Source organism: Nomia melanderi, chromosome 1, assembly GCF_051020985.1.
Source record: "Nomia melanderi isolate GNS246 chromosome 1, iyNomMela1, whole genome shotgun sequence".
Lineage (NCBI taxonomy): Eukaryota > Metazoa > Arthropoda > Insecta > Hymenoptera > Halictidae > Nomia > Nomia melanderi.
In genome coordinates, this window is record NC_134999.1 from 3325491 (window position 1) to 3345110 (window position 19620).

Sequence of the window (19620 nt, forward strand, 5' to 3'; positions counted from 1 at the left end):
TTTGATTTTATTGCGCGCAAAACGAGAGATTTTTCAATCAATTTCACAGTTAAGAAGTCAGAAAGAATATCCTGTGTATCTTTCCCTTACCAGTAAATTGCAAACGGCGAGGTGTTCTTTGAAAAATGTTTACTTTTAATAAGGCCGGCCCAAGTTGTCTAGTTCCTCATTTCGATTGTTAGTAAAAGGCCAGTCGGAGAATACTGGCGATTTAATGAAATCCAGCGAATTATGATGAGGCTCGGTGCTCCGTTAGACGTCCTAAACAAAGATTTACATTTTATCCTGGCCCATACGTTTGCGAACAGCACACGGAGGATATTCTTGCATCTTTCATCGCGAGCTGCGCCACGAATCCGCTGTAATAGATCTTCCCGGCGCAGGTTTCAGTCACCGAGTTCCTCGCGAAAGGAGCTGTGTAATGTATAAAACAGCGTCGTGTTCATTTTACCTCCAATGAATATCTTAATACGTTAACTGTCACGGTGATATCGATGATCGAAGCTTTATAAGGTAAGTCAGGGAGAGATGGGCCACTTTTTCAAAAAGAACTATTACATTATAAATATTATTGATACTTAACGAGAAAAATATTGTAGTATCTAGGCTTTGAAGGGGGGTGTTTGAAAGTTTGTTGAGAGTGAGAAGAATGATTGTGGAAGAGAGAATGATTTTTGAATACGAATAATTAAAGAGACTCTATGCAGACAGAGTCGTGCGTTAGCATTCGTGGCAGTAAGTTGTGTCTTGCTTTAGTTGTGTGTAGTTGGCATATAGTTTCTTATATTTAAACGTTACTTACTTTATTGTTAATCAACATAATTATTTATTAGTTTTTCTATATTCCCGCATATTATTCCCGGTCCATACATATTAATATAATATATTCATGAAAATGGTTAGAAAACATTTGACAGAATAAATCTATTTTGCGACAGAGTTCTCTTACGATGCGAATAGGAAGACACCATTGTATACACAACGATATATCGTCGTCACTTTTCGCAAGTACTGCTAACAACGATGTTGTTGTTCGGCAGTAAAAAGATTAATGATACTTAGAAAGGTACTGGAACGACCATACGTGTAAAAGATGTCTTAAGGCCCATTATACTTAAAAGAGTATGCGTGGGATGTCAAAAACACCCCACTTGCCTGCTTGAGGGTTAACCGCCTGTATACGTAATTCCACAATAAGAAAGTGCTACAAAAGGAAATTAATTAATTCATGTTATCAAGTTTTATCGTGTGATACTTCCCTCTGAACCCTTAACGGCGTTTAAATCATTCAGGCTCGCATGACCCGGTAATATTAAACCTCGAGACGTCTTTATGTATCAACGTAATGTTCTGCCGGATACGTGGTCGTAATTAATCAAAACGCTGCGTCTGTTGCGTGAACGCTCAAGTGCCATCGAATTATGATAGATAAAAGACTGAATAAAAGGCGTGCTTCGAAAGATTTTAAAAGATTCTGCACTTGCAGTGATTCTTCGTGTTCGCTACATTGAACTCTCGCGTGACAGAGATTAACTTATTTTCTGCTTGGGATTTGGTAGTACATTATAACGGGTGATAACGGAACATTTCAAAATAGTTATTTTACCGTTGTTGAAGTATACTAAGGTGGTTTTGAAAAATATTGCAAAATATATTTTTGTATTTGAAAGGGTACGTCAATAATTGCAAAAAAGAGAAATCAAGAATGGGTCACTTTGAACCGTCTAGTAGTTCTAGTATTAAACAAACTGTATTTAATTAATGCATTCTTTTAACCTGATGATAATAAATTAATAAACTGAAGAAGAAGTATTTTTAATCAGAATGAATTTCAATTTGAACAAGTTCTACAAAATGGCGCGCGTTTTGAATATTTCTAAGAAGTTATGAATTGAAATTATTTATAAACAGCAATAAATATGTTTTTCATTTTGTATAGGAGAATATTTCTATGAGAAAAAATAAATCGATTATGAAAACTGATTCTGAAATTCACATGCGCAGGATTTTCGAATGGATAAAATGTAATCCGAGCACGATTTCAGTGAGTCTGTTTTGCAAAGGTTTAACGAAATTTGATGGACACTGTGATCCACTTTGTCATAGCCGAGCGGTGGATTTTATGCAAATATAAAATTTTTATGAACCGGTTTACAAAAACTGTTCTTGATTAAAAACACATCCCTCTTGCGACGACGTTTAGTATCAGGGTAGTAATTTAAAACATATTTTACATTTCGTTATATACTGAATAATTCGTCTGTATTTGTTTGAAAAATTTATCAAAATAACTATATAAATCCAAAGAATACTAGAAAAATATAGAATGCAAAAGTATAGAAATATAGAAATATAGAAAAATGTCGGAAAAAAGCTAAATATGCTGAGAACGATATAATAATGTATAAAAGATATGAAAACTAAAGAAGCGCCGTAAAATAACAATGCTATAAAATAACAGATAAAATACCTAATGCTATGAATCACAGAGAAATAATTATTTAAATAAATTCTTAATATCTTATGGTATTTTAACTCAATAAAATTTTCTTTGTAATTTTCTTATCTTTCACCGTCATCTGAGTAGAATTTTACCCTGGTGTGCAATGATGGACACCAACAGCTCACGCCATGCACAAAAGCTTTGATTAATTATAACACAACAATTTTTAGAAGCTTAACACTTCCCAGCTTACTTTTAATAGCTTTTTGTGTTCTCGTTAAACTGCTTCGGATCATTATTCTTTGAATAATATTATAATAACTCACATTTATTGCATAAAAATATACTTTAAAAGTTTTAGGTATGAAGTTGTTAAGCAACGAATAATTATATAATAAAAGTTATAATTCAATAAACAACACAAGGGTAAGATTCCTTGATTAGAATTTGATTATTTATTAATTTACTTTAATAGTCAAGTTTTGTAATTTTCATAATGCTTTGGGTTCCTTTTTATCCATATTTGCCATAAGACTACTTCATATACTAGAAAACAATAAAAATAAAATAGAAAGACAATTATTGTTGTACATTTGCTATGCTCAAAATGTTAGATATCAATAAAAAGATTATAAAATGAAATGATAATTATCGATATATAAATAATAATTTACAGACGAAAACAATTCGTAGCAATTCATGCGAATTGTTTCATACAACATAATTAAAATCGTATTTATGGCCAATATAGTACCCGGAGAAACGATGTGAAACAAATTCCATGAGAAAGTGCGTTTTAATGAAATCAAATCCGTAGAATTATTAAATCCGTAATCGTATCAAGTACTAATAATAATGTGTGTCGTGCAAGTACTCCGCTCCTTTGATAAATATTATTTAACTTCGTTTAAATCACAGATAAACAGTTTTGGCCTGTATAAATTATTGCTTTAAATATAAACCCACGATTATTACAACTCTGTTGTCCTTCCTCATTTCTATTGTTCGGTCATTACTTTCCCTCCACGTATTAACAATAATTAACTTTTATTAATCAAACCTTAAAAGTTCTCGTGTGATAGATTTACAATGCAACTTAATTAAATTTCTCTTAATGTTATTTAATCATTGATATTATGAAAAGTCGATAAAATTTATTCTTTACTAATTATTCGAATATATTTTAAGAATATTGCTACTTAATTAATAATTCATAATTAAATTGTGTTTATTTGTTCTGTATATTCGAAGTACCTAATAAATACATAAAAATAAAAGAAAGGAAGATGAACAATTATAATTGGAATTTCGGATACTACTAGTAAAATTAATAAAAAATATGTTTACAGTTAATATGGATTACTTTTAATTTATGAAAAATTTTATTTGAATTGTAAAAAAATAAAATGAATGAAACAAAAACATTAACATTCACAGAAATGAAAATAATAACATTTGAAAAATAACTCTTCATCACGATATGTGGTAATACAATTATATTCGAATTTTCATGTATTTATTGCATATAAAAGTCTGCACAAAGCTGCAAAATAAAAATTTTAATGTAATTAAATATAGTTGTGACTTCATTTATTTCAATGCACTGGCACCATTTATCAAGAAAATTGAATTCACTGTATTCTCCGTTCGTTTAACCAAGCCATTAATTTGCCAAAGTTATTAAAGCCACAAAACAGAAATTTGGGACATTGATATAATCACATTATAACGACGTCATATAAAAGCTCCGACATTAAAATTTGCAATAATGAAAAAAAACACAATCAGTCACTTATAATTAACTAATAATATGTATCATTGTCTTTGTAAAGATGTGTTATATATGTTCTTAAATTTCAACAGTCTATTTATCTCATTTAAAAGGGAATAATTCACAGCATTACCTTTTTTTACACAGTAAAATATTTTCTAAATACCTCAAAATTGTATACTTTTTAACATTTTATGAGCTGAACTTTCATTTACAACACATATTACAATTAGACAATGAAATACAAAAGTACAAGAAACATCATTTCATTGTATGTATTAGATATCGGAAAAAGTTCGTGCGGACTTCTTGTTAGCAATGAATGGAGGTCCGATTTGAATTAGTATTTCAGTAGTTTAACGAATGAAATTGGCAAGTTATATTTCCGCCGGTGGTACCAAATAAAATTAACTAATTTGATTAAAACGTTCTCTGTGTTTCTGTTTTGATTTAACCCTTTGCCCCATGATTTATTTTTCAACTGTGATCGATACAACAACTTTGTGAGTAATAATTTATTAAAAAAAGAGAAAAATTCTTTGCATATGCCATGTCTATGTTTTCCATATAATATAATAATTAATGACAGTAGAATAATATTTAATTTGAATTCAAAGGAATTGAGTAATATTTTTGTCCGTTAAATCATATGTAAAATGTTTACCGCGAGTCTGACACATTATAGTAAGACAATGAGTTAAGAACCAACACCAAATTTTTCAATACCTAATAATAATAATATCAACAACTGCTTTCTTGCAATATATCGATTAACGACATAAACATCACTTGATATATGAATAAGTTTCATCATGGACCAAATCCAAAACTTCTAAAAATTATGCAAACAATTAACGTTGCATTCGTTCAAAGATTCAATTATTCAATGAAAGAATGCAGCCACTGGAAAACATAAAGATACATTTAATGACCAACGGTCGTCCGCCATTTCGTTGCCTAAAGAAAGGAGACATTACAGTTCAGATCGTCGAGCCATTAGTTAAAGAGTTTTACAGTTTTATTGGCCATCTAACGGCTCCCTGAATTTATCGAGCGGATATGACGTAGATGGTACGCGTTGCACCCGCTAATATTCCAGCTGCATCTTCCCGGACCGCGCGCAGAATTTCCGCGAATAAGTAGATTATTCTCCGCCAGGGCGTTAGGGTTGAACGTATCGAGGATATTTTTCAATATTCAATAGTATAAATCATTAAAGAAAATTACTTATGAAGAGAAGATCTATCGAAGCCGACGCTTCCTTAATGTCTAAATATATTAACACATTGTTGACCGGTAACGAGTTAACTCGTGTTTGCACTTCTATTAGCTATTTCAATTTTTGAAATGCAGAGTAATATAGAATATTGCAAAAGCAAAAAATGTTTTTTAATAAAAAGTTATATAAAAATTATGTCCAAAGTTTACTCTCAATTCATTATATATAAATAAAGTATATTGAAGTTTATTTAAATTGTTTCACTTTCATATTTAATTACGAAATAATAACCGGTGACATGGGATAGTTTCTGCGTAAACCTACCGGCCAACAATGTGTTAATGCAAATAATATTAAATGATTATTATTAAATCGATTATTATATAAATTGATATATTTATATATAAATTGTTTATAAATTAATAAATTACTATGTTTTAATTCATTATTTCTAATTTTATATATTCACTTATATATTAATGCAATGATAATTATTATTTAATATTATTTATGTTAGTACATTTAGACGCTGAGGACGTGTCACCTTCGCTACATTTTTTCTTCATAACTCGCGAGAGTCTAACTATAATAATGTAATTAATATTATATATAATATTCTTTCTACGAATATTCACGAAGATTGTCGATACATTATTGATTAAAGGTAATCCTTATAAGCAAACATACAATAAAAATACATAATTCCATTAAAAAAGATTTTAATAGTTTACTAAGTGTCTCCCATAACGTCGAACAGCTTTCATGAGAAATCTTTTTCATATCCTCAATAATTTCGGGACTATTCAGGCTTACACGAATGAAACGGACATACTGTATATATACGATTGTCGTTTTTCTTGCGATTCGATCGCTTAAAAGCTCTGTACAACAAATGTTCAAATATCGGCCACGCGAAAGACGATATAAATGGTTTACGCGGCGTTTATTCCGAAAATCGCCGGGATATCGAACGTTCTGCAAACACGAACGTTGACACAGTGGAAATATCTCGGATTTTTATGAAATTTCGCGAAGTTAGACCTAAGATAGATTTTTCTGATATATATGGAGTGACCCATTTAAATAGACCCATTCGAATATCTTCGAAACCATCGATGGTAAAAAAAATGTATGTCAGACAAAAGTTTGGCGGTTTCATGAGTCACATCGTCTAATAGATGTAAATTGCGTTTTAGTTAAGTCTGAGTTAATATTTATTTAATATTATAACACGTTATTCATGTTTTATTATTATTACCATTATTAACCCTTTGCACTCGATTTATTATGACATACGAGTGCAAAGGATTAATATTTCATTATTATTATTATTATTATTGCATGTTGTTGTTGTTGTTGTTGTTGTTATTATTATTTCATTAACATTATTATTATTATTATTATTATCATTATTAATATTTCATTATTATTGTTATTATTAATCCTGATAATCGGTATTGTTATTATTATTATCATTATCGATATCATTTCTTTCACTATAAGTGACTTAATAATTTTACACAATGAATAACGAGCTGCACCAATTAGTATATTAAAAAAGATGATTCGAATTAAAAAACGAAGTTAACCTTTGTACGTTCCTTGCGCATCTATACAGGAAGAAGTTACGTATATGAGATGATTAAAACCATCTTTTATCTCGCATATTTTTTTGTATCGTCAATAGTTTGGAACATGTTCGAATATAAATGGATCACCAGGTATAAGCGCGATTATTCACTGAAATGATACTGTAAACCGGTAGTTTTTTTGTATGGTGAATATATTTTTTTACAATTTTCTGTATCTTTCCCGTTTCTACAGTTTTGCAATTGAATAGCGAAATTGGATAAAAAATGTTTGATTTAAATTTACCGATACGCACGCAACCATATTTGGAATAAAATTCCAGGAAGGCATCCCTTACGAACAATTCAATAATATCAAGCAATTTGATCGGTTGGCTCCGTTATTTCACTGCACCGCGCATAAGCTTTTATTCGTCGAATTAAAACTAGCATTTCATTCACGAGAAAATAATGTTTAATTTTCACATATTCATTTTTCTGTGTCCGTTTAAATTCAGTTGTTCATAAAATACCTCAGAAAACTGAACATTACCTTCCAAGAGATAATTTTGTTGAATGAAGAATATAATAGGAATTCCAGTAAATGTTCGCCAAACTTTCACGTTAATAAGCTTTGAAGTGAAATACTTCCATTAATCTACAAACTACTAGCATACCTTTATTAAAAATGAACAGTCGTCTTTATATATAGAATGGAAAGAACGAGAAGAGTACATTTGAAAATTGTATTTTTTCAAAACCTTTTAAATCAGCTATATTCAGACTATGTACACGTGTTCGTCGAACATTGCGAAGAAAGATTGCCCTAATTTGTTATTAACACTAGGTTCGCGGACGTTTATTGTACAATTTATTTTGTTGATCTTAGAAAAATTAATGCTCGTTCGTTACTATCTGGGATATTAGGGATTTAAATAGACTGCTAAGATACATATTCACACAATTGCATTAATCAAAATCGACGTAAACGTTCGTCCAAAAACGTTCACCCTTAAAAAATTCAGTATGCGTCAATGCGTTCGGTAAACCTACATAATTTTAATTAATTAATACAGTGATATTTTATTAATGTGTTAATTCTCATTTCTTTTTCAGTTTCTCGATGCCTGCGAGAAGTTCGGCATAATTACCGTGGAGAAAACTCAGAACTCTTACGTTGGAGCGCTAGTCTTGCGACAGCCACTCGATTACAGGGAGCGGCCATTTTATCAGCTGCTACTTAGGGCCAGCGTGAGTATAAAGCTTACAAATTGATTGTGGCATTAAAATTACAAAATGACAGAATTTCTCAGACTTCGGATTCCATGGTTGAAATGTTAAAAATCATAAATATCATTTTTTAGACATTACCACAAACTATATAAGTATTTTTGTTCGATTTTATATTTACGAGAATTCGTTTTATAGAAACCATTTTAGATCCGACCGTTGTTTATGCAACAGATTACAACACGAGAAAAATATGTACTAAATTGTTAAAAATATTGTATGAAATTATCAAAAGCTTTTGAATATTATTATAGAAACGAAAAATGTTTTTTTTTCTATTTAATTGTCAATCGGTTTTTTTTTTGTTAATCAATATGTGATTTTATGTTGAAGCTTCTTTTACAAACTAAACCACTATAAGTTCTTCTTTCACCCGTATCTGCAACTTTTACATTAAATACACGCATTATCTTTAACCGTTAGAGCAAACGATGTCATAGAACAAGTATTAAATTCTGTTCTTTTTCTACTCAATTATTAACAATAAAATAATTTTGTTAAACACAGCTATGAGAACGTAGTTCTTTATCTTCTTATATCTGTCATTCTTTTGTTATCAACATTCAATGCACCAAGTACATGTAGATTTACAAAAAAAAGCAACATCATTTTTCTATTGTAACGAAATATCAATGATAACATAATTTTGATTAGTGTAGTTGTAAAATAAGTATTTTGATAAGTAAACGGTTTTAAGTTATGTTAGCTGTAAGTACTTATCTCAAATTTAATACTAGGTTTACGAAACGCGTCAATTTGATGCACATTGAATTTTATAAATATTGTTTGGTAAATGTTTACATCCATTTTGATTGATGTAATTACATGGATATGTGCCCAAATTGTCTATTTTTAAATCTAAAGAAACATACGTCAATTTTTCTAGGAACAATAGAGTAAACTGTACAATAAATGTCAGTAAACCTAGTGTTAATTTAGTACAATGTTAGGAAAAAGGAAATTTTCGAGAGCAAACTACGAAGTCGCTTTTACATGTATGAATTTCACTTGCAGGATGGCTTGAACAATGAAACAACGGGGGTTGAAATCAAAGTAGCGGATATTCAGAATAGCCCGCCAGAATTTTTGGATTCTCTGACTGGTGTGGTGCGTGAGGATGATCCAATTGGAACGCTGGTTATGACTATCAAAGCCAGAGACGGAGACAGGGGGATGCCGAGGAGAATGATCTACGAATTGGTTACCAGTGAGTGGACGCCATTTTTATTTGTCCTGCTTAACACTTTTAGCACCATGTTATCTCCATACGAGCGATACATTTTTGCTTTACAACTAATAATCATCGATATATATATATGCATATATATAACAAAATATTAAATGATGTAAAGTTTTCACTTACAGATAAACAAATTGAACGTTTCACAGTTGTATAGTAGGTTGTACCTTTGGGAAGTAGAATTTTAACCCTTTGCTCTCGGCATTTTTTCACTAGAAATATTTTAACATTTGATGACGAAATAAAGACGATATTTTGTAAAATTAACTCGAAGAGAAATCACACGTACATCGAGAAACAAAGCTATTTTATTTCAATATTTCTCAAATTGATGCATTATACGTAGTATAATATTACATATCAAATTTTATAGTTTTACTGTATGAAATCAAGTGGTGAGTGAGAGTCACCTCTCGAGTGCAAAGGGTTAATAGGAAAAAATTGGGAATATAATAGTGATAATAATAAAATTGGGGAAATAATAATAATCATAATAAAATGAAAAGAAATAATAATGATCATAATAATATGAACAGAAATAATAGTGAAAATAAAATTAGGGAAAATAATGACGAAAATAATAAAACTAGGAGAGGCAATAATGAAAATAAAATTAGGGAGAATAATAACGAAAATAATAATGATTTTATAGATCCATTCGATTATTTCCTATTGGACGACGAATCCGGCGAACTAAGGACGGCGAAGCCGTTGAATAGAGAAGCGTTGAAGGACTCGACTGGTGTGCTTACACTGAAGGTAAAGGCACGAGAATTGATCGATGGAATGCCAGGCAGCGACGATTTAACGGTTTCAACGGCAGAAGCCACAGTGACGATAAAGGACGTCAATGACGAACCACCAACATTTAATCGCCGCGAGTACAACATCGAAATCCCAGAGAACGTACCGAACGGAACACTCTTGCCACATTTGGATATGACTGTGAAGGATCCCGATGTTGTGAGTCTACATTAAGGAACGATTTACACATATTAATCCTTTGAACTCGCAAGTCTTTTCGTTACATATATTCATCGAAATTTCTAATGCAACCTTGATTAAATGTTTTACTGTATTACGCTAAGTTTGATGTTGAATATCAAATTTTATAATTTTGCTGTGTTCAAATCAAATGATGATTGTGAAATGTCCTTCGAGTGAAGTTAAGTCAAGGTAATTGTTGATATTTTAAAAGTATTAAATACTTGAAATGATTTTAAAAATGGTTTTGCTTGAATTTTATAAGGCGTATCTGAAAAAACCGGAAGAAATGTATTTTTGCAATGGTTATTATATATGTAATCAAATGCTCGTTTGTTCCAGTGTTAAATCACCTTAAGCATGATTTTAAATTTCTTAATTCGGAACCTGAGAAATTTAAAAAATATATACTGAAAAATTTTAAATTAAGAAAAATTAGAAGCTTTTAATCAAATAATATCTGTGTATAATACTGCATAAGTATTTTTAAACGCGTACATTTTCCATTTCATATCTTAAAAACGTTCAAAATAATTCGACAAGTGAAAGGTACTTATTATTCTGTGTTTATGTATTCGCGTGAATATTGAATTACAGTTTCAAAGATTTGATATCCTAAGGGAAACGTATACTTTATTTTATGGTATAATGCATTTAACGTGTATATAAGAGCAACTTTAAGTGATATAAGTCCATTTTTGGAAGAAAAATTAGTTAATGGTACATTTTATGTGATACATATATCCTCTTTTTATATTTATAATCACAGAATAAATGACGTACGATATCCTCATAAATTAATCTAAAAAAATGTTTCCCTTAAAAGTAGAATAAATTCACTTGTAACTAAAACATCGTTTATTTTCTTTAACGATTTTATTAATTATTAATGCATAATAAAATTTGACAAATTTATGGTTTCACAAACACTACCCAGATTGATTATTTAAATGATTTAACGTTTGCCAATATTTTTAAGTTGATTCAAACGCAAACTCTTGAATATCCCAATGTATGAAAAAATGGAATTATATTACTTTTAAAAAAACGGTTCATATCATACATTATCATAATAACAGCAGCACAGTGGTGGAATGTGAAGTTCATAAAACCCGAAATAAAGTTTACAGGAATTTTATTAGACTTCTCTCTAAAAACTTTAAATAATTCCACCTCTATTGAATATTTAAACTCGTTTACTCGATGTTTCAACTTCTCCGGCGAATGTTCGGCGGTATTTAAATTCAGGGCTTGAGTTAGTCAATTTAAAACTTTTATATTTTAGAACACAACCATCGTTTACCCACGCTTAAAGCGTGTTTCGGATCGTTATCTCATTGAAGCAACTAATCGTTTAACGTACTTTGTTTTAAATATCCCTAAATACAAAACTGTTCATGAGTTCCTTGATTTCTTAAAAGGATCTACTCCTAGAGCATAAATAATCGCTTGATAAGATTTTGTGTACTATGTTTTGCTGAAAGAAAAGGAGAATTTAGAAACGTCGTTTCTAACAAAAAATAATTCACTCTGTCACGGATAAAGATTAATAAAAATTATAAAATTTTTATTTTCATAATTGTTTTAAATAAGCATTTATTATAAATATCCATTTCCTATGAAAATTATATATTATAAAATAAATGATTATAATTATATTATAATAATATTTAAAAAGCATATTCAATTTAAATACAATTAATTATTACATTTTACAAATTTCATTTATACTTGTGGAAATGCTATCGACAAAATGTATACCTATCTTTATTTTTAACATTTCCCTAAACAATACAAAACGCCAAAACATTGGCGCGTAAAGGATGGCTGAATAATTTGTTGCTTTTACTTTGAATTCCGACTCGCCGATGTTTTGAATCTTGCAGCTTAGTTGGAAATCCTTTAGTCTGTTGTAATGTAATTTTGAAACGTGATAACATTATATCGTTGCAGGGTCTGAATTCCGTATTCTCGTTGCGTCTGGAAGACATTACGGATGGAGCGTTTACCATCGAGCCGACCATGGCGACTGGGAGCACATCTGTGAATATTCGGGTTGCAAATGGCTCGCTCGATTACGAGAATCCGAACCAACGGAAATTCATCATCCTGGTACACTTACGCTTCTCATAATAATCCTCAAAAGTCTGGAATCATTCATAACGTTCGCAAATCGTATGCAAAGACGATGGGACATGAAGTCACATACTTTCAGGGAAATACGGAGTGTTTCGGGGAAAAATGATTCTTTTTCAAGGATGCGGCGAAACATATAAAATGAAGTATTGCGAACACTAATGGTTTTGGAATATTTATAGTTTTATAATATTGTCGAGAAATGTAGTATTTCATTTCATCTTTTTTATTGTCTCCCTTAAAACAATTTATTTGTACGCTACACTCTGTATTTAAACGATTAGAAAATAATAAGCTGAAGTAGAAATGTCTCTTTTTAAAAATTATTTATAGTATAACATGGCTAAACTGGCAGATTTTGATAAATTATTATAAATTGATAAATTGGTAAATTGATATAGTAGATTATATTAAATGAATATAAAAATGTTTAATCTCAAGTTGTAATGTTTTTAACAGTTTTTACAATCTTATTATTCGAATTAACAATCGTAGATCTTCGACTATTTTTTATAAGTTTAGAAATGAAATGTTTCTTTTTCGAATTCTACAGGTCGTTGCAGAAGAAGTTCACACGAATCCGAAGCTTTCTTCGACTGCGACCGTGACCGTTTCCATTACAGATGCAAATGATAATTCACCCTCTTTTAGTAGATCAAGGTATAGTGCCGCAGTGACGGAAACTGCGCCGGAAGGCACTCCCGTTATAACCATTACTGCCAAAGATCGTGATAGTGGACGGTAAGAAACGTAACCATAAACAGACATTACAATGAAGATATTATAGCTAACCCCTTGACCTACAATATCATGTCAGGCTCGTAACGAAAATTTTAAACTGAATTTTACAAATCTAAATGCCATTCTTTTGTTTCTTTTAATATAAATTAAATACTACTATTCTCTTTATCGATCATTAACCGTTTGAGTGAACGTAGACATAGAATAAGCATCAAAATTTGTTCTTCTCCTAATAAATTATTAACGATAAAATAGTTGTGCCAATTACAGTTCGGAAATAAATAAAGGCAAAGGTTTAATTATACTTATAATTAACAACTACTTATATAGTTACAACGCATTCAAAATAAAATATTGTTTTTATACTTTTAGCTCTTTGCTATAAATATATCGATCGATAAAAAGATCGTAACATAATAGTCTTCAGCACTAGAACTACCGAACAGTGGAATTGACTTTTTGTAATTCCTCTACAGAACATTTTCCTATAGAAACTCCAAGAGTACATTTATTGAAACTTCAACTGGTTTACAGTTTAGTTTGCATATTGCTAAACCAATTTCTTTAGTATCTTCTCAGAGAAGCGTCTATTACATTTTCAATATTTACAAAAACAAAAAATCAGGAATGGGTCATTTTGATCCGTCCAGTAGTCCTAGAATTCAGTACGCTTATTAGTTAGAATATTTCGAAACACTGTAATAAACCCTTCACTATGAAGACCGAACAACATTTGAATTTGTTTTTGTTCTAGTCATTGATGAAAGTTGCATAAATCAATTATCTTTTAGATTTGGTACAGCCGGAATCTCTTATCAATTGCTTGGACAAGGTGCAGAACATTTTTCTGTAGACAAAAAATCTGGAACCATTTCGGTAGCTCCTTGTCTGACACCTGGAACTTCACCTTGCTTAGATTACGAAGAACAGAGGCAATACTTCCTTACATACAAGGTAATTATTACACCTTAGGATTAATCATAATAAAAAATCTTAAAAGAGAACGTATCATATTTTCTTGAAATTGTACATCACAAAATGCACTTTTAAATGTACAAATTATAATTGTTTTCAAGTAATTTGGAAGCTCCGGTCATCGGTGATCAGCAATCAATGTGTTAACCCTTTGCACTGTAGAGGCGATTCGCAATCACCACTTTGTTCGATACAGCAAAATTATAAAGTTTGATATTCAACATGAAAATTCGTATAATATGATTATTCATACAATGTTGAAATAGAATATGTCAGTTGTAAAATATATCATTAATATTTCACTCGAAAATGATGGATATATCAAGCAAAAAGGCTTTCGAGTGCAAAGGGTTGAAAAAGATCGTAACGCTTCAAACAAACGATAAAGAAAAATTGTAAAAAGTACTCCTCGTCTTCTCTCGTTTTAGGCGACTGATAACGACGGACAAGGTCAAACAACCAGTGTCTCCTTACTCATCGTTTTGTCAGATGCCAATGACAGTCCTCCACGATTCTTGCAACACAAGTATCGCGCGGTGATAGACGAAGGAGCTGAGAAATTCGAGCCGGACTTGAAAGTGCAAGCCCGGGACAAAGATAAAACATCAAAAATCACGTACTCGATACTCGAGGGCAATGATCTCGGACTTTTTGCCATTGATCAAGACTCCGGCGAGATTACAATAAAAAATAAAGGTCCGATTGATTTGAAAAATTCAAGCCGCGATTGGATCGCTCTCACGATACAAGCGAACGATGGAATATTCGTTGATACTGCCACTGTTAATATTACTATTCGAGATGTCAATAATAATGCTCCAGTTTTCATGTATGACGTATACAACGCCAGCATTCTTGAAATATCTCCCATTGGTAAGGAACTCCGTTATTCGTGGTTACGATATATGTAGCTTAGTTAGTTATTTAATACTAGGTTGACGGATATTTATTGCGCAATTTATTCTATCGTTCCTAGAATAATTGGGGTCCGTTCATTTAGGTCTCGGAAATTAGGGGTTCAGAAATAGGTGATCAAGATACATATTCGTGTAATTGCATCAATCAAAATCGATTTAAACGTTTAACAAATGATATTTATAAAATTCAATGTACGTCGAATTAACGCATTACGTAAACCCAGTGTCAACACTAGAACTGCCGATCGGTTAATATGATTAATATGTAATCCTTATAAAAATTGTAACAATATTTTTTTTTTGGTTTCTACAGATATTTAACACTTTTAAGCTGTCACTACTTGCAAAATAAGAAAACTGAAACCCATCATTTTAACAAACACAGTAGTTCTAGTGTTAATTATGTCCATATTATTTAATCAATTGAGATTAATAAAATTTTAAATAGAATAACTGGTAATATTTTCGTTCAGAACTACTCATAGTTACCAATTGTAAACAATGAAATTATATTTTGCACTTGAATAATCTTAAGATCTGGTACAGCTGGATTTTTTACACTATACCCATATCTTTTTTTAGGAACGGTTGTGCAGGAAGTCACAGCAACTGATGCAGATACGGGAATCAATGCGGAACTCGTTTACAGAATACAGAAGGGTGCTTTCGATGATTTCACCATTAATGAAAAGACAGGCATAGTGACAGTGTTCAGAAAATTGGATTACGATAATAAGGATAGGTACCATGTGGAAGTGATAGCCTTCGACAAAGGTATATCAACAAATATCTGAAATTTAGTTTATTGTCCTTTGAAATAGTAAAAAAAGGAACAGGATTATATTCAAAAAAATTAATGAATATAACTTCATTTTTACAGGAACTCCCAGCTTAACTGGAACAACAACGTTGATGATAAATGTTACAAATAGTAATGACAAACCGCCGTATTTCACGCCAGAAACGCAGCGTGCTGAAGTCACGGAAGATACGCCAATCGGTACCGTTTTCACGTCACTAAAAGCCACAGATCCTGACAGTGCCAATTCAGAAGCGTTGAACTTCGCCATTTCTGAACCTATCACAGCGATTGATAGAAATGGGCAGAAGGTCAACGACAGTAAATCATTCAAGGTATAATTGAATGATTAATATTTTGATTACAAACAGATATCTGACACTGAAAATCGACGAAACTTGATATAAATAGTTAACTTTAACCTTTGGTTAAATAATAAATAGAAAGTTTCGTGTTCCATTTATTGTAATTTAAATTTGGTATATTATACATTGTTTTAAATTTAAGTTTTAATGCATTAGATACCTTTTTACTTTCTTATATCTGTTAGCGAAAAAGAAAATTATAGTTTATAATATATACCAAGTGCCATTATAATTTGTTTATGTATTAATAAAATATGTATGTATGTTTTCAGGACTTCTTCGCAGTCGATCGTGCAACCGGTCAAGTATCAGTCGTCAGACCTTTAGATCGCGATGTCGCGGCAACAGTGAGCATCACCATAGTTGTTAGCGACACAACGGCACCCACGTTACAGCAAGGAAGAGGTATAAACAAATGAATATAAATAATAAATGAACAAATTATGGATTTACTTCCTCGAAATAGAGAAATTAAAAAAATTATTAAATACTGAAAAATACGAAAAATTTGTTTATTGTTTTTAAACTATTCCAAATGATACAATTTGTATATTGTAACACAATCTGTAGTGAATATTTTCTTCCAATGTTGAACAGGTACTCTAGTTGTCACGATTATTGACGTGAATCACATGGCTCCAGAATTTTTAAAACCATGGACAAGAGAGAATCCACGATATTTAATAGAAATGCAAGAAGAACAACCAAAGGGAGCGGTTGTGGGAGCATTTACTGCAGTAGATTCGGACAGCAATATAGCGGGATATGCGATTGAACCTCCAAGTCCTTATTTCAATATAGACAATGTCACAGGTTCGTTGCCAAACCTTATAACAAAGATAGACAACACCCTAAGTTAATTAGAAGACCTCAGTTAACCCTTTAAATGGACACATACATGTTTTTAGCTGCGAGTATTCAGCACTCAAAGGGTTAACAAATTAATGAAAATTACAGGTATTGTCCGGACTAGCCAAGTGATTGATTACGAAGAAACAAAACAGTTGGAATTCCAAGTGATCGCTTATGATTCCGGGGTACCTCAGTTGTCGACGACAACAAAAGTTACTGTCACAATAATAAACGTGAACGACCAAGATCCTAAATTCGAGAAAGAATTTTACAACGCGTCTGTGGAAGAGAACTCGCCAGCGGGGACGCATGTTACTGTTGTGAAAGCGATAGACGGAGACGAAGGACCATTTGGAGAAGTTAGTTATAGTCTGATTGGAGAACATGCTGCTGATTTTAATATAGGTAAATTAGTTTTGAGTGAAATTAAATAACTAGAGAATAATTTTTTATATTGAAAGTAATTTAAAATTAGAAATTACTTAATATTTTGTTACTTTGTTCGTGTTTCATTTACATTTACTGTTGCCCTATGAACAATATACATTAGAAATTAAAAATAGCTGAATCAAATTTGTCTATAATACTTTAGTTTTTAATTTAATAAACAAAAACAATGTATTGGTATTTGCTTATACGCATTACAGGCCATGAAACTGGAGAAATCACCGTTGGCAGCGCGACCGTTCTTGACCGAGAAATGACACCTGAAATCACGATAACTGTAATGGCTAGTGATGGGGCTCACGTAAATTCTCGTCGAAGTACAACCGTCCCGGTGCTTGTGAAGCTTATCGATGTCAATGACAATCGTCCAATATTTTCACAGCATAGGTACAGAGCCTCGGTAGCCGAAAATTTGCCTGTGAATCCACCTGCTCCAATTTTACAAGTGAGTGAATTTTGTCTAAAGTAATTTCATATTATAATAAATTTAATTTTTCTCTTATTTCTTCATTTTTGTTATTTTTGTTAATTTTTGTAAATCTCATTAAAAATTTTTAAAGACTTTTAAACCTTTGATCAACTAATATCTAGCTTCTATTATACTTCAAAACGTACAACAAGTAACTAATATTCTATATTTTTTGTGTGTAAGGTAAGAGCGGCGGACCACGACGAAGGAATCAATGGAGAGGTTTGGTATACCATAATCAGTGGTAACGAGAATGAATCGTTTTCATTAAATCGTGAAACTGGTATTCTATACCCTGGTGCAGCTCTTCTTGGCAGAGCTGGCACGTATAGAATCAAGGTGAAAGCAAGAGATGGTGCCGGCAATGGTCCCCATTCAGACAAATGTGATATTGATATACGAATAACACCAGTGAATCAACACAAACCACAATTTGTTCTACCAGAATTATCAAATTCCACTGTTGAAATCCCTGAGGTAAATATTATATATTTCAAAACCTCTCAGTTAATATAGTCTGAAGATTTTATATTCCTCTGATATTAATTTTAATTGAAGAATTAGAACTAAACATATTTAAAAAATTATATAGATAAAATAAAATAGTTATGTCAAAAATAATTCACTTAACATAATACAAAATTCATCCTCTAGAAAAATGTTTAATCTTTATGGTGCCTTGTATACTTGTATGGAATATATAACAGAATAAAATGAAAAATATTAAATAATATTTTTTTAGAATGCTGGTGTTCAAAATTACTTGATATTAACAGTAAAAGCGATTGATAGAGATCCTGGTGAAAATGGACATGTAAGTTATCATTTGAAAGTCGGGAATCGTAACACTCAAGAAACGGAGGAGTTTTCGATAGATCAAGATACCGGTGAATTACGATCGAAGATTATTCTTGATCGCGAAGCTAAAAGCAAATTTGAGGTAAAATATTTTCAAATATAATATAGTTTACTTATAAGCCTATTTAAATTTCAAATTTAATTTCAATTAAGTTACTATTTTATTTCAATTCAATTTCAGCTTGTTCTAGTAGCTACTGATCACGGTACACCCACAGCATACGAAACTTTGCGGCTTCTTACTGTACAATTAGTCGACACAAATGATAACGCGCCGCAATTTTACGATGAGTATCATTTTATGTTATCAGAAAATCGTCCGAAGGATTACTTTGTAGGGAAGGTAACAGCGGAAGATAGGGACGAGGGCACACACGCGAAAGTTTACTACTATATAGAAGCTGGTAAGTGGTATCAGTTCAAAAAGGAATTGTATTACCACTAAACTTGTTTTATGCAATTCATAATGTTTAGAAATATAATTAGAAAAGTAGAATTCCAATAAAAAATATTTATTCTTAAGAAACGTTATAAAAAAAAATACAT

The 19620-nt window shown here is 31.2% G+C and overlaps 1 protein-coding gene across 1 annotated transcript in view; it reads left to right on the forward strand.

The window, feature by feature from the left end:
• The window catches only part of Cad87A (cadherin 87A), a 345230-nt gene that overhangs the window by 322887 nt on the left and 2723 nt on the right, over nucleotides 1-19620 (forward strand). The window contains exons 6-21 of the mRNA XM_076371967.1: nucleotides 8118-8252; nucleotides 9306-9498; nucleotides 10184-10494; nucleotides 12469-12627; nucleotides 13205-13392; nucleotides 14184-14346; nucleotides 14796-15240; nucleotides 15867-16058; nucleotides 16165-16418; nucleotides 16721-16853; nucleotides 17046-17261; nucleotides 17406-17705; nucleotides 17948-18192; nucleotides 18400-18693; nucleotides 18959-19156; nucleotides 19256-19478. Of these exons, the coding sequence (XP_076228082.1) occupies nucleotides 8118-8252; nucleotides 9306-9498; nucleotides 10184-10494; nucleotides 12469-12627; nucleotides 13205-13392; nucleotides 14184-14346; nucleotides 14796-15240; nucleotides 15867-16058; nucleotides 16165-16418; nucleotides 16721-16853; nucleotides 17046-17261; nucleotides 17406-17705; nucleotides 17948-18192; nucleotides 18400-18693; nucleotides 18959-19156; nucleotides 19256-19478 (3649 nt within the window). The remainder of the gene's footprint in view (nucleotides 1-8117; nucleotides 8253-9305; nucleotides 9499-10183; nucleotides 10495-12468; nucleotides 12628-13204; nucleotides 13393-14183; nucleotides 14347-14795; nucleotides 15241-15866; nucleotides 16059-16164; nucleotides 16419-16720; nucleotides 16854-17045; nucleotides 17262-17405; nucleotides 17706-17947; nucleotides 18193-18399; nucleotides 18694-18958; nucleotides 19157-19255; nucleotides 19479-19620) is intronic.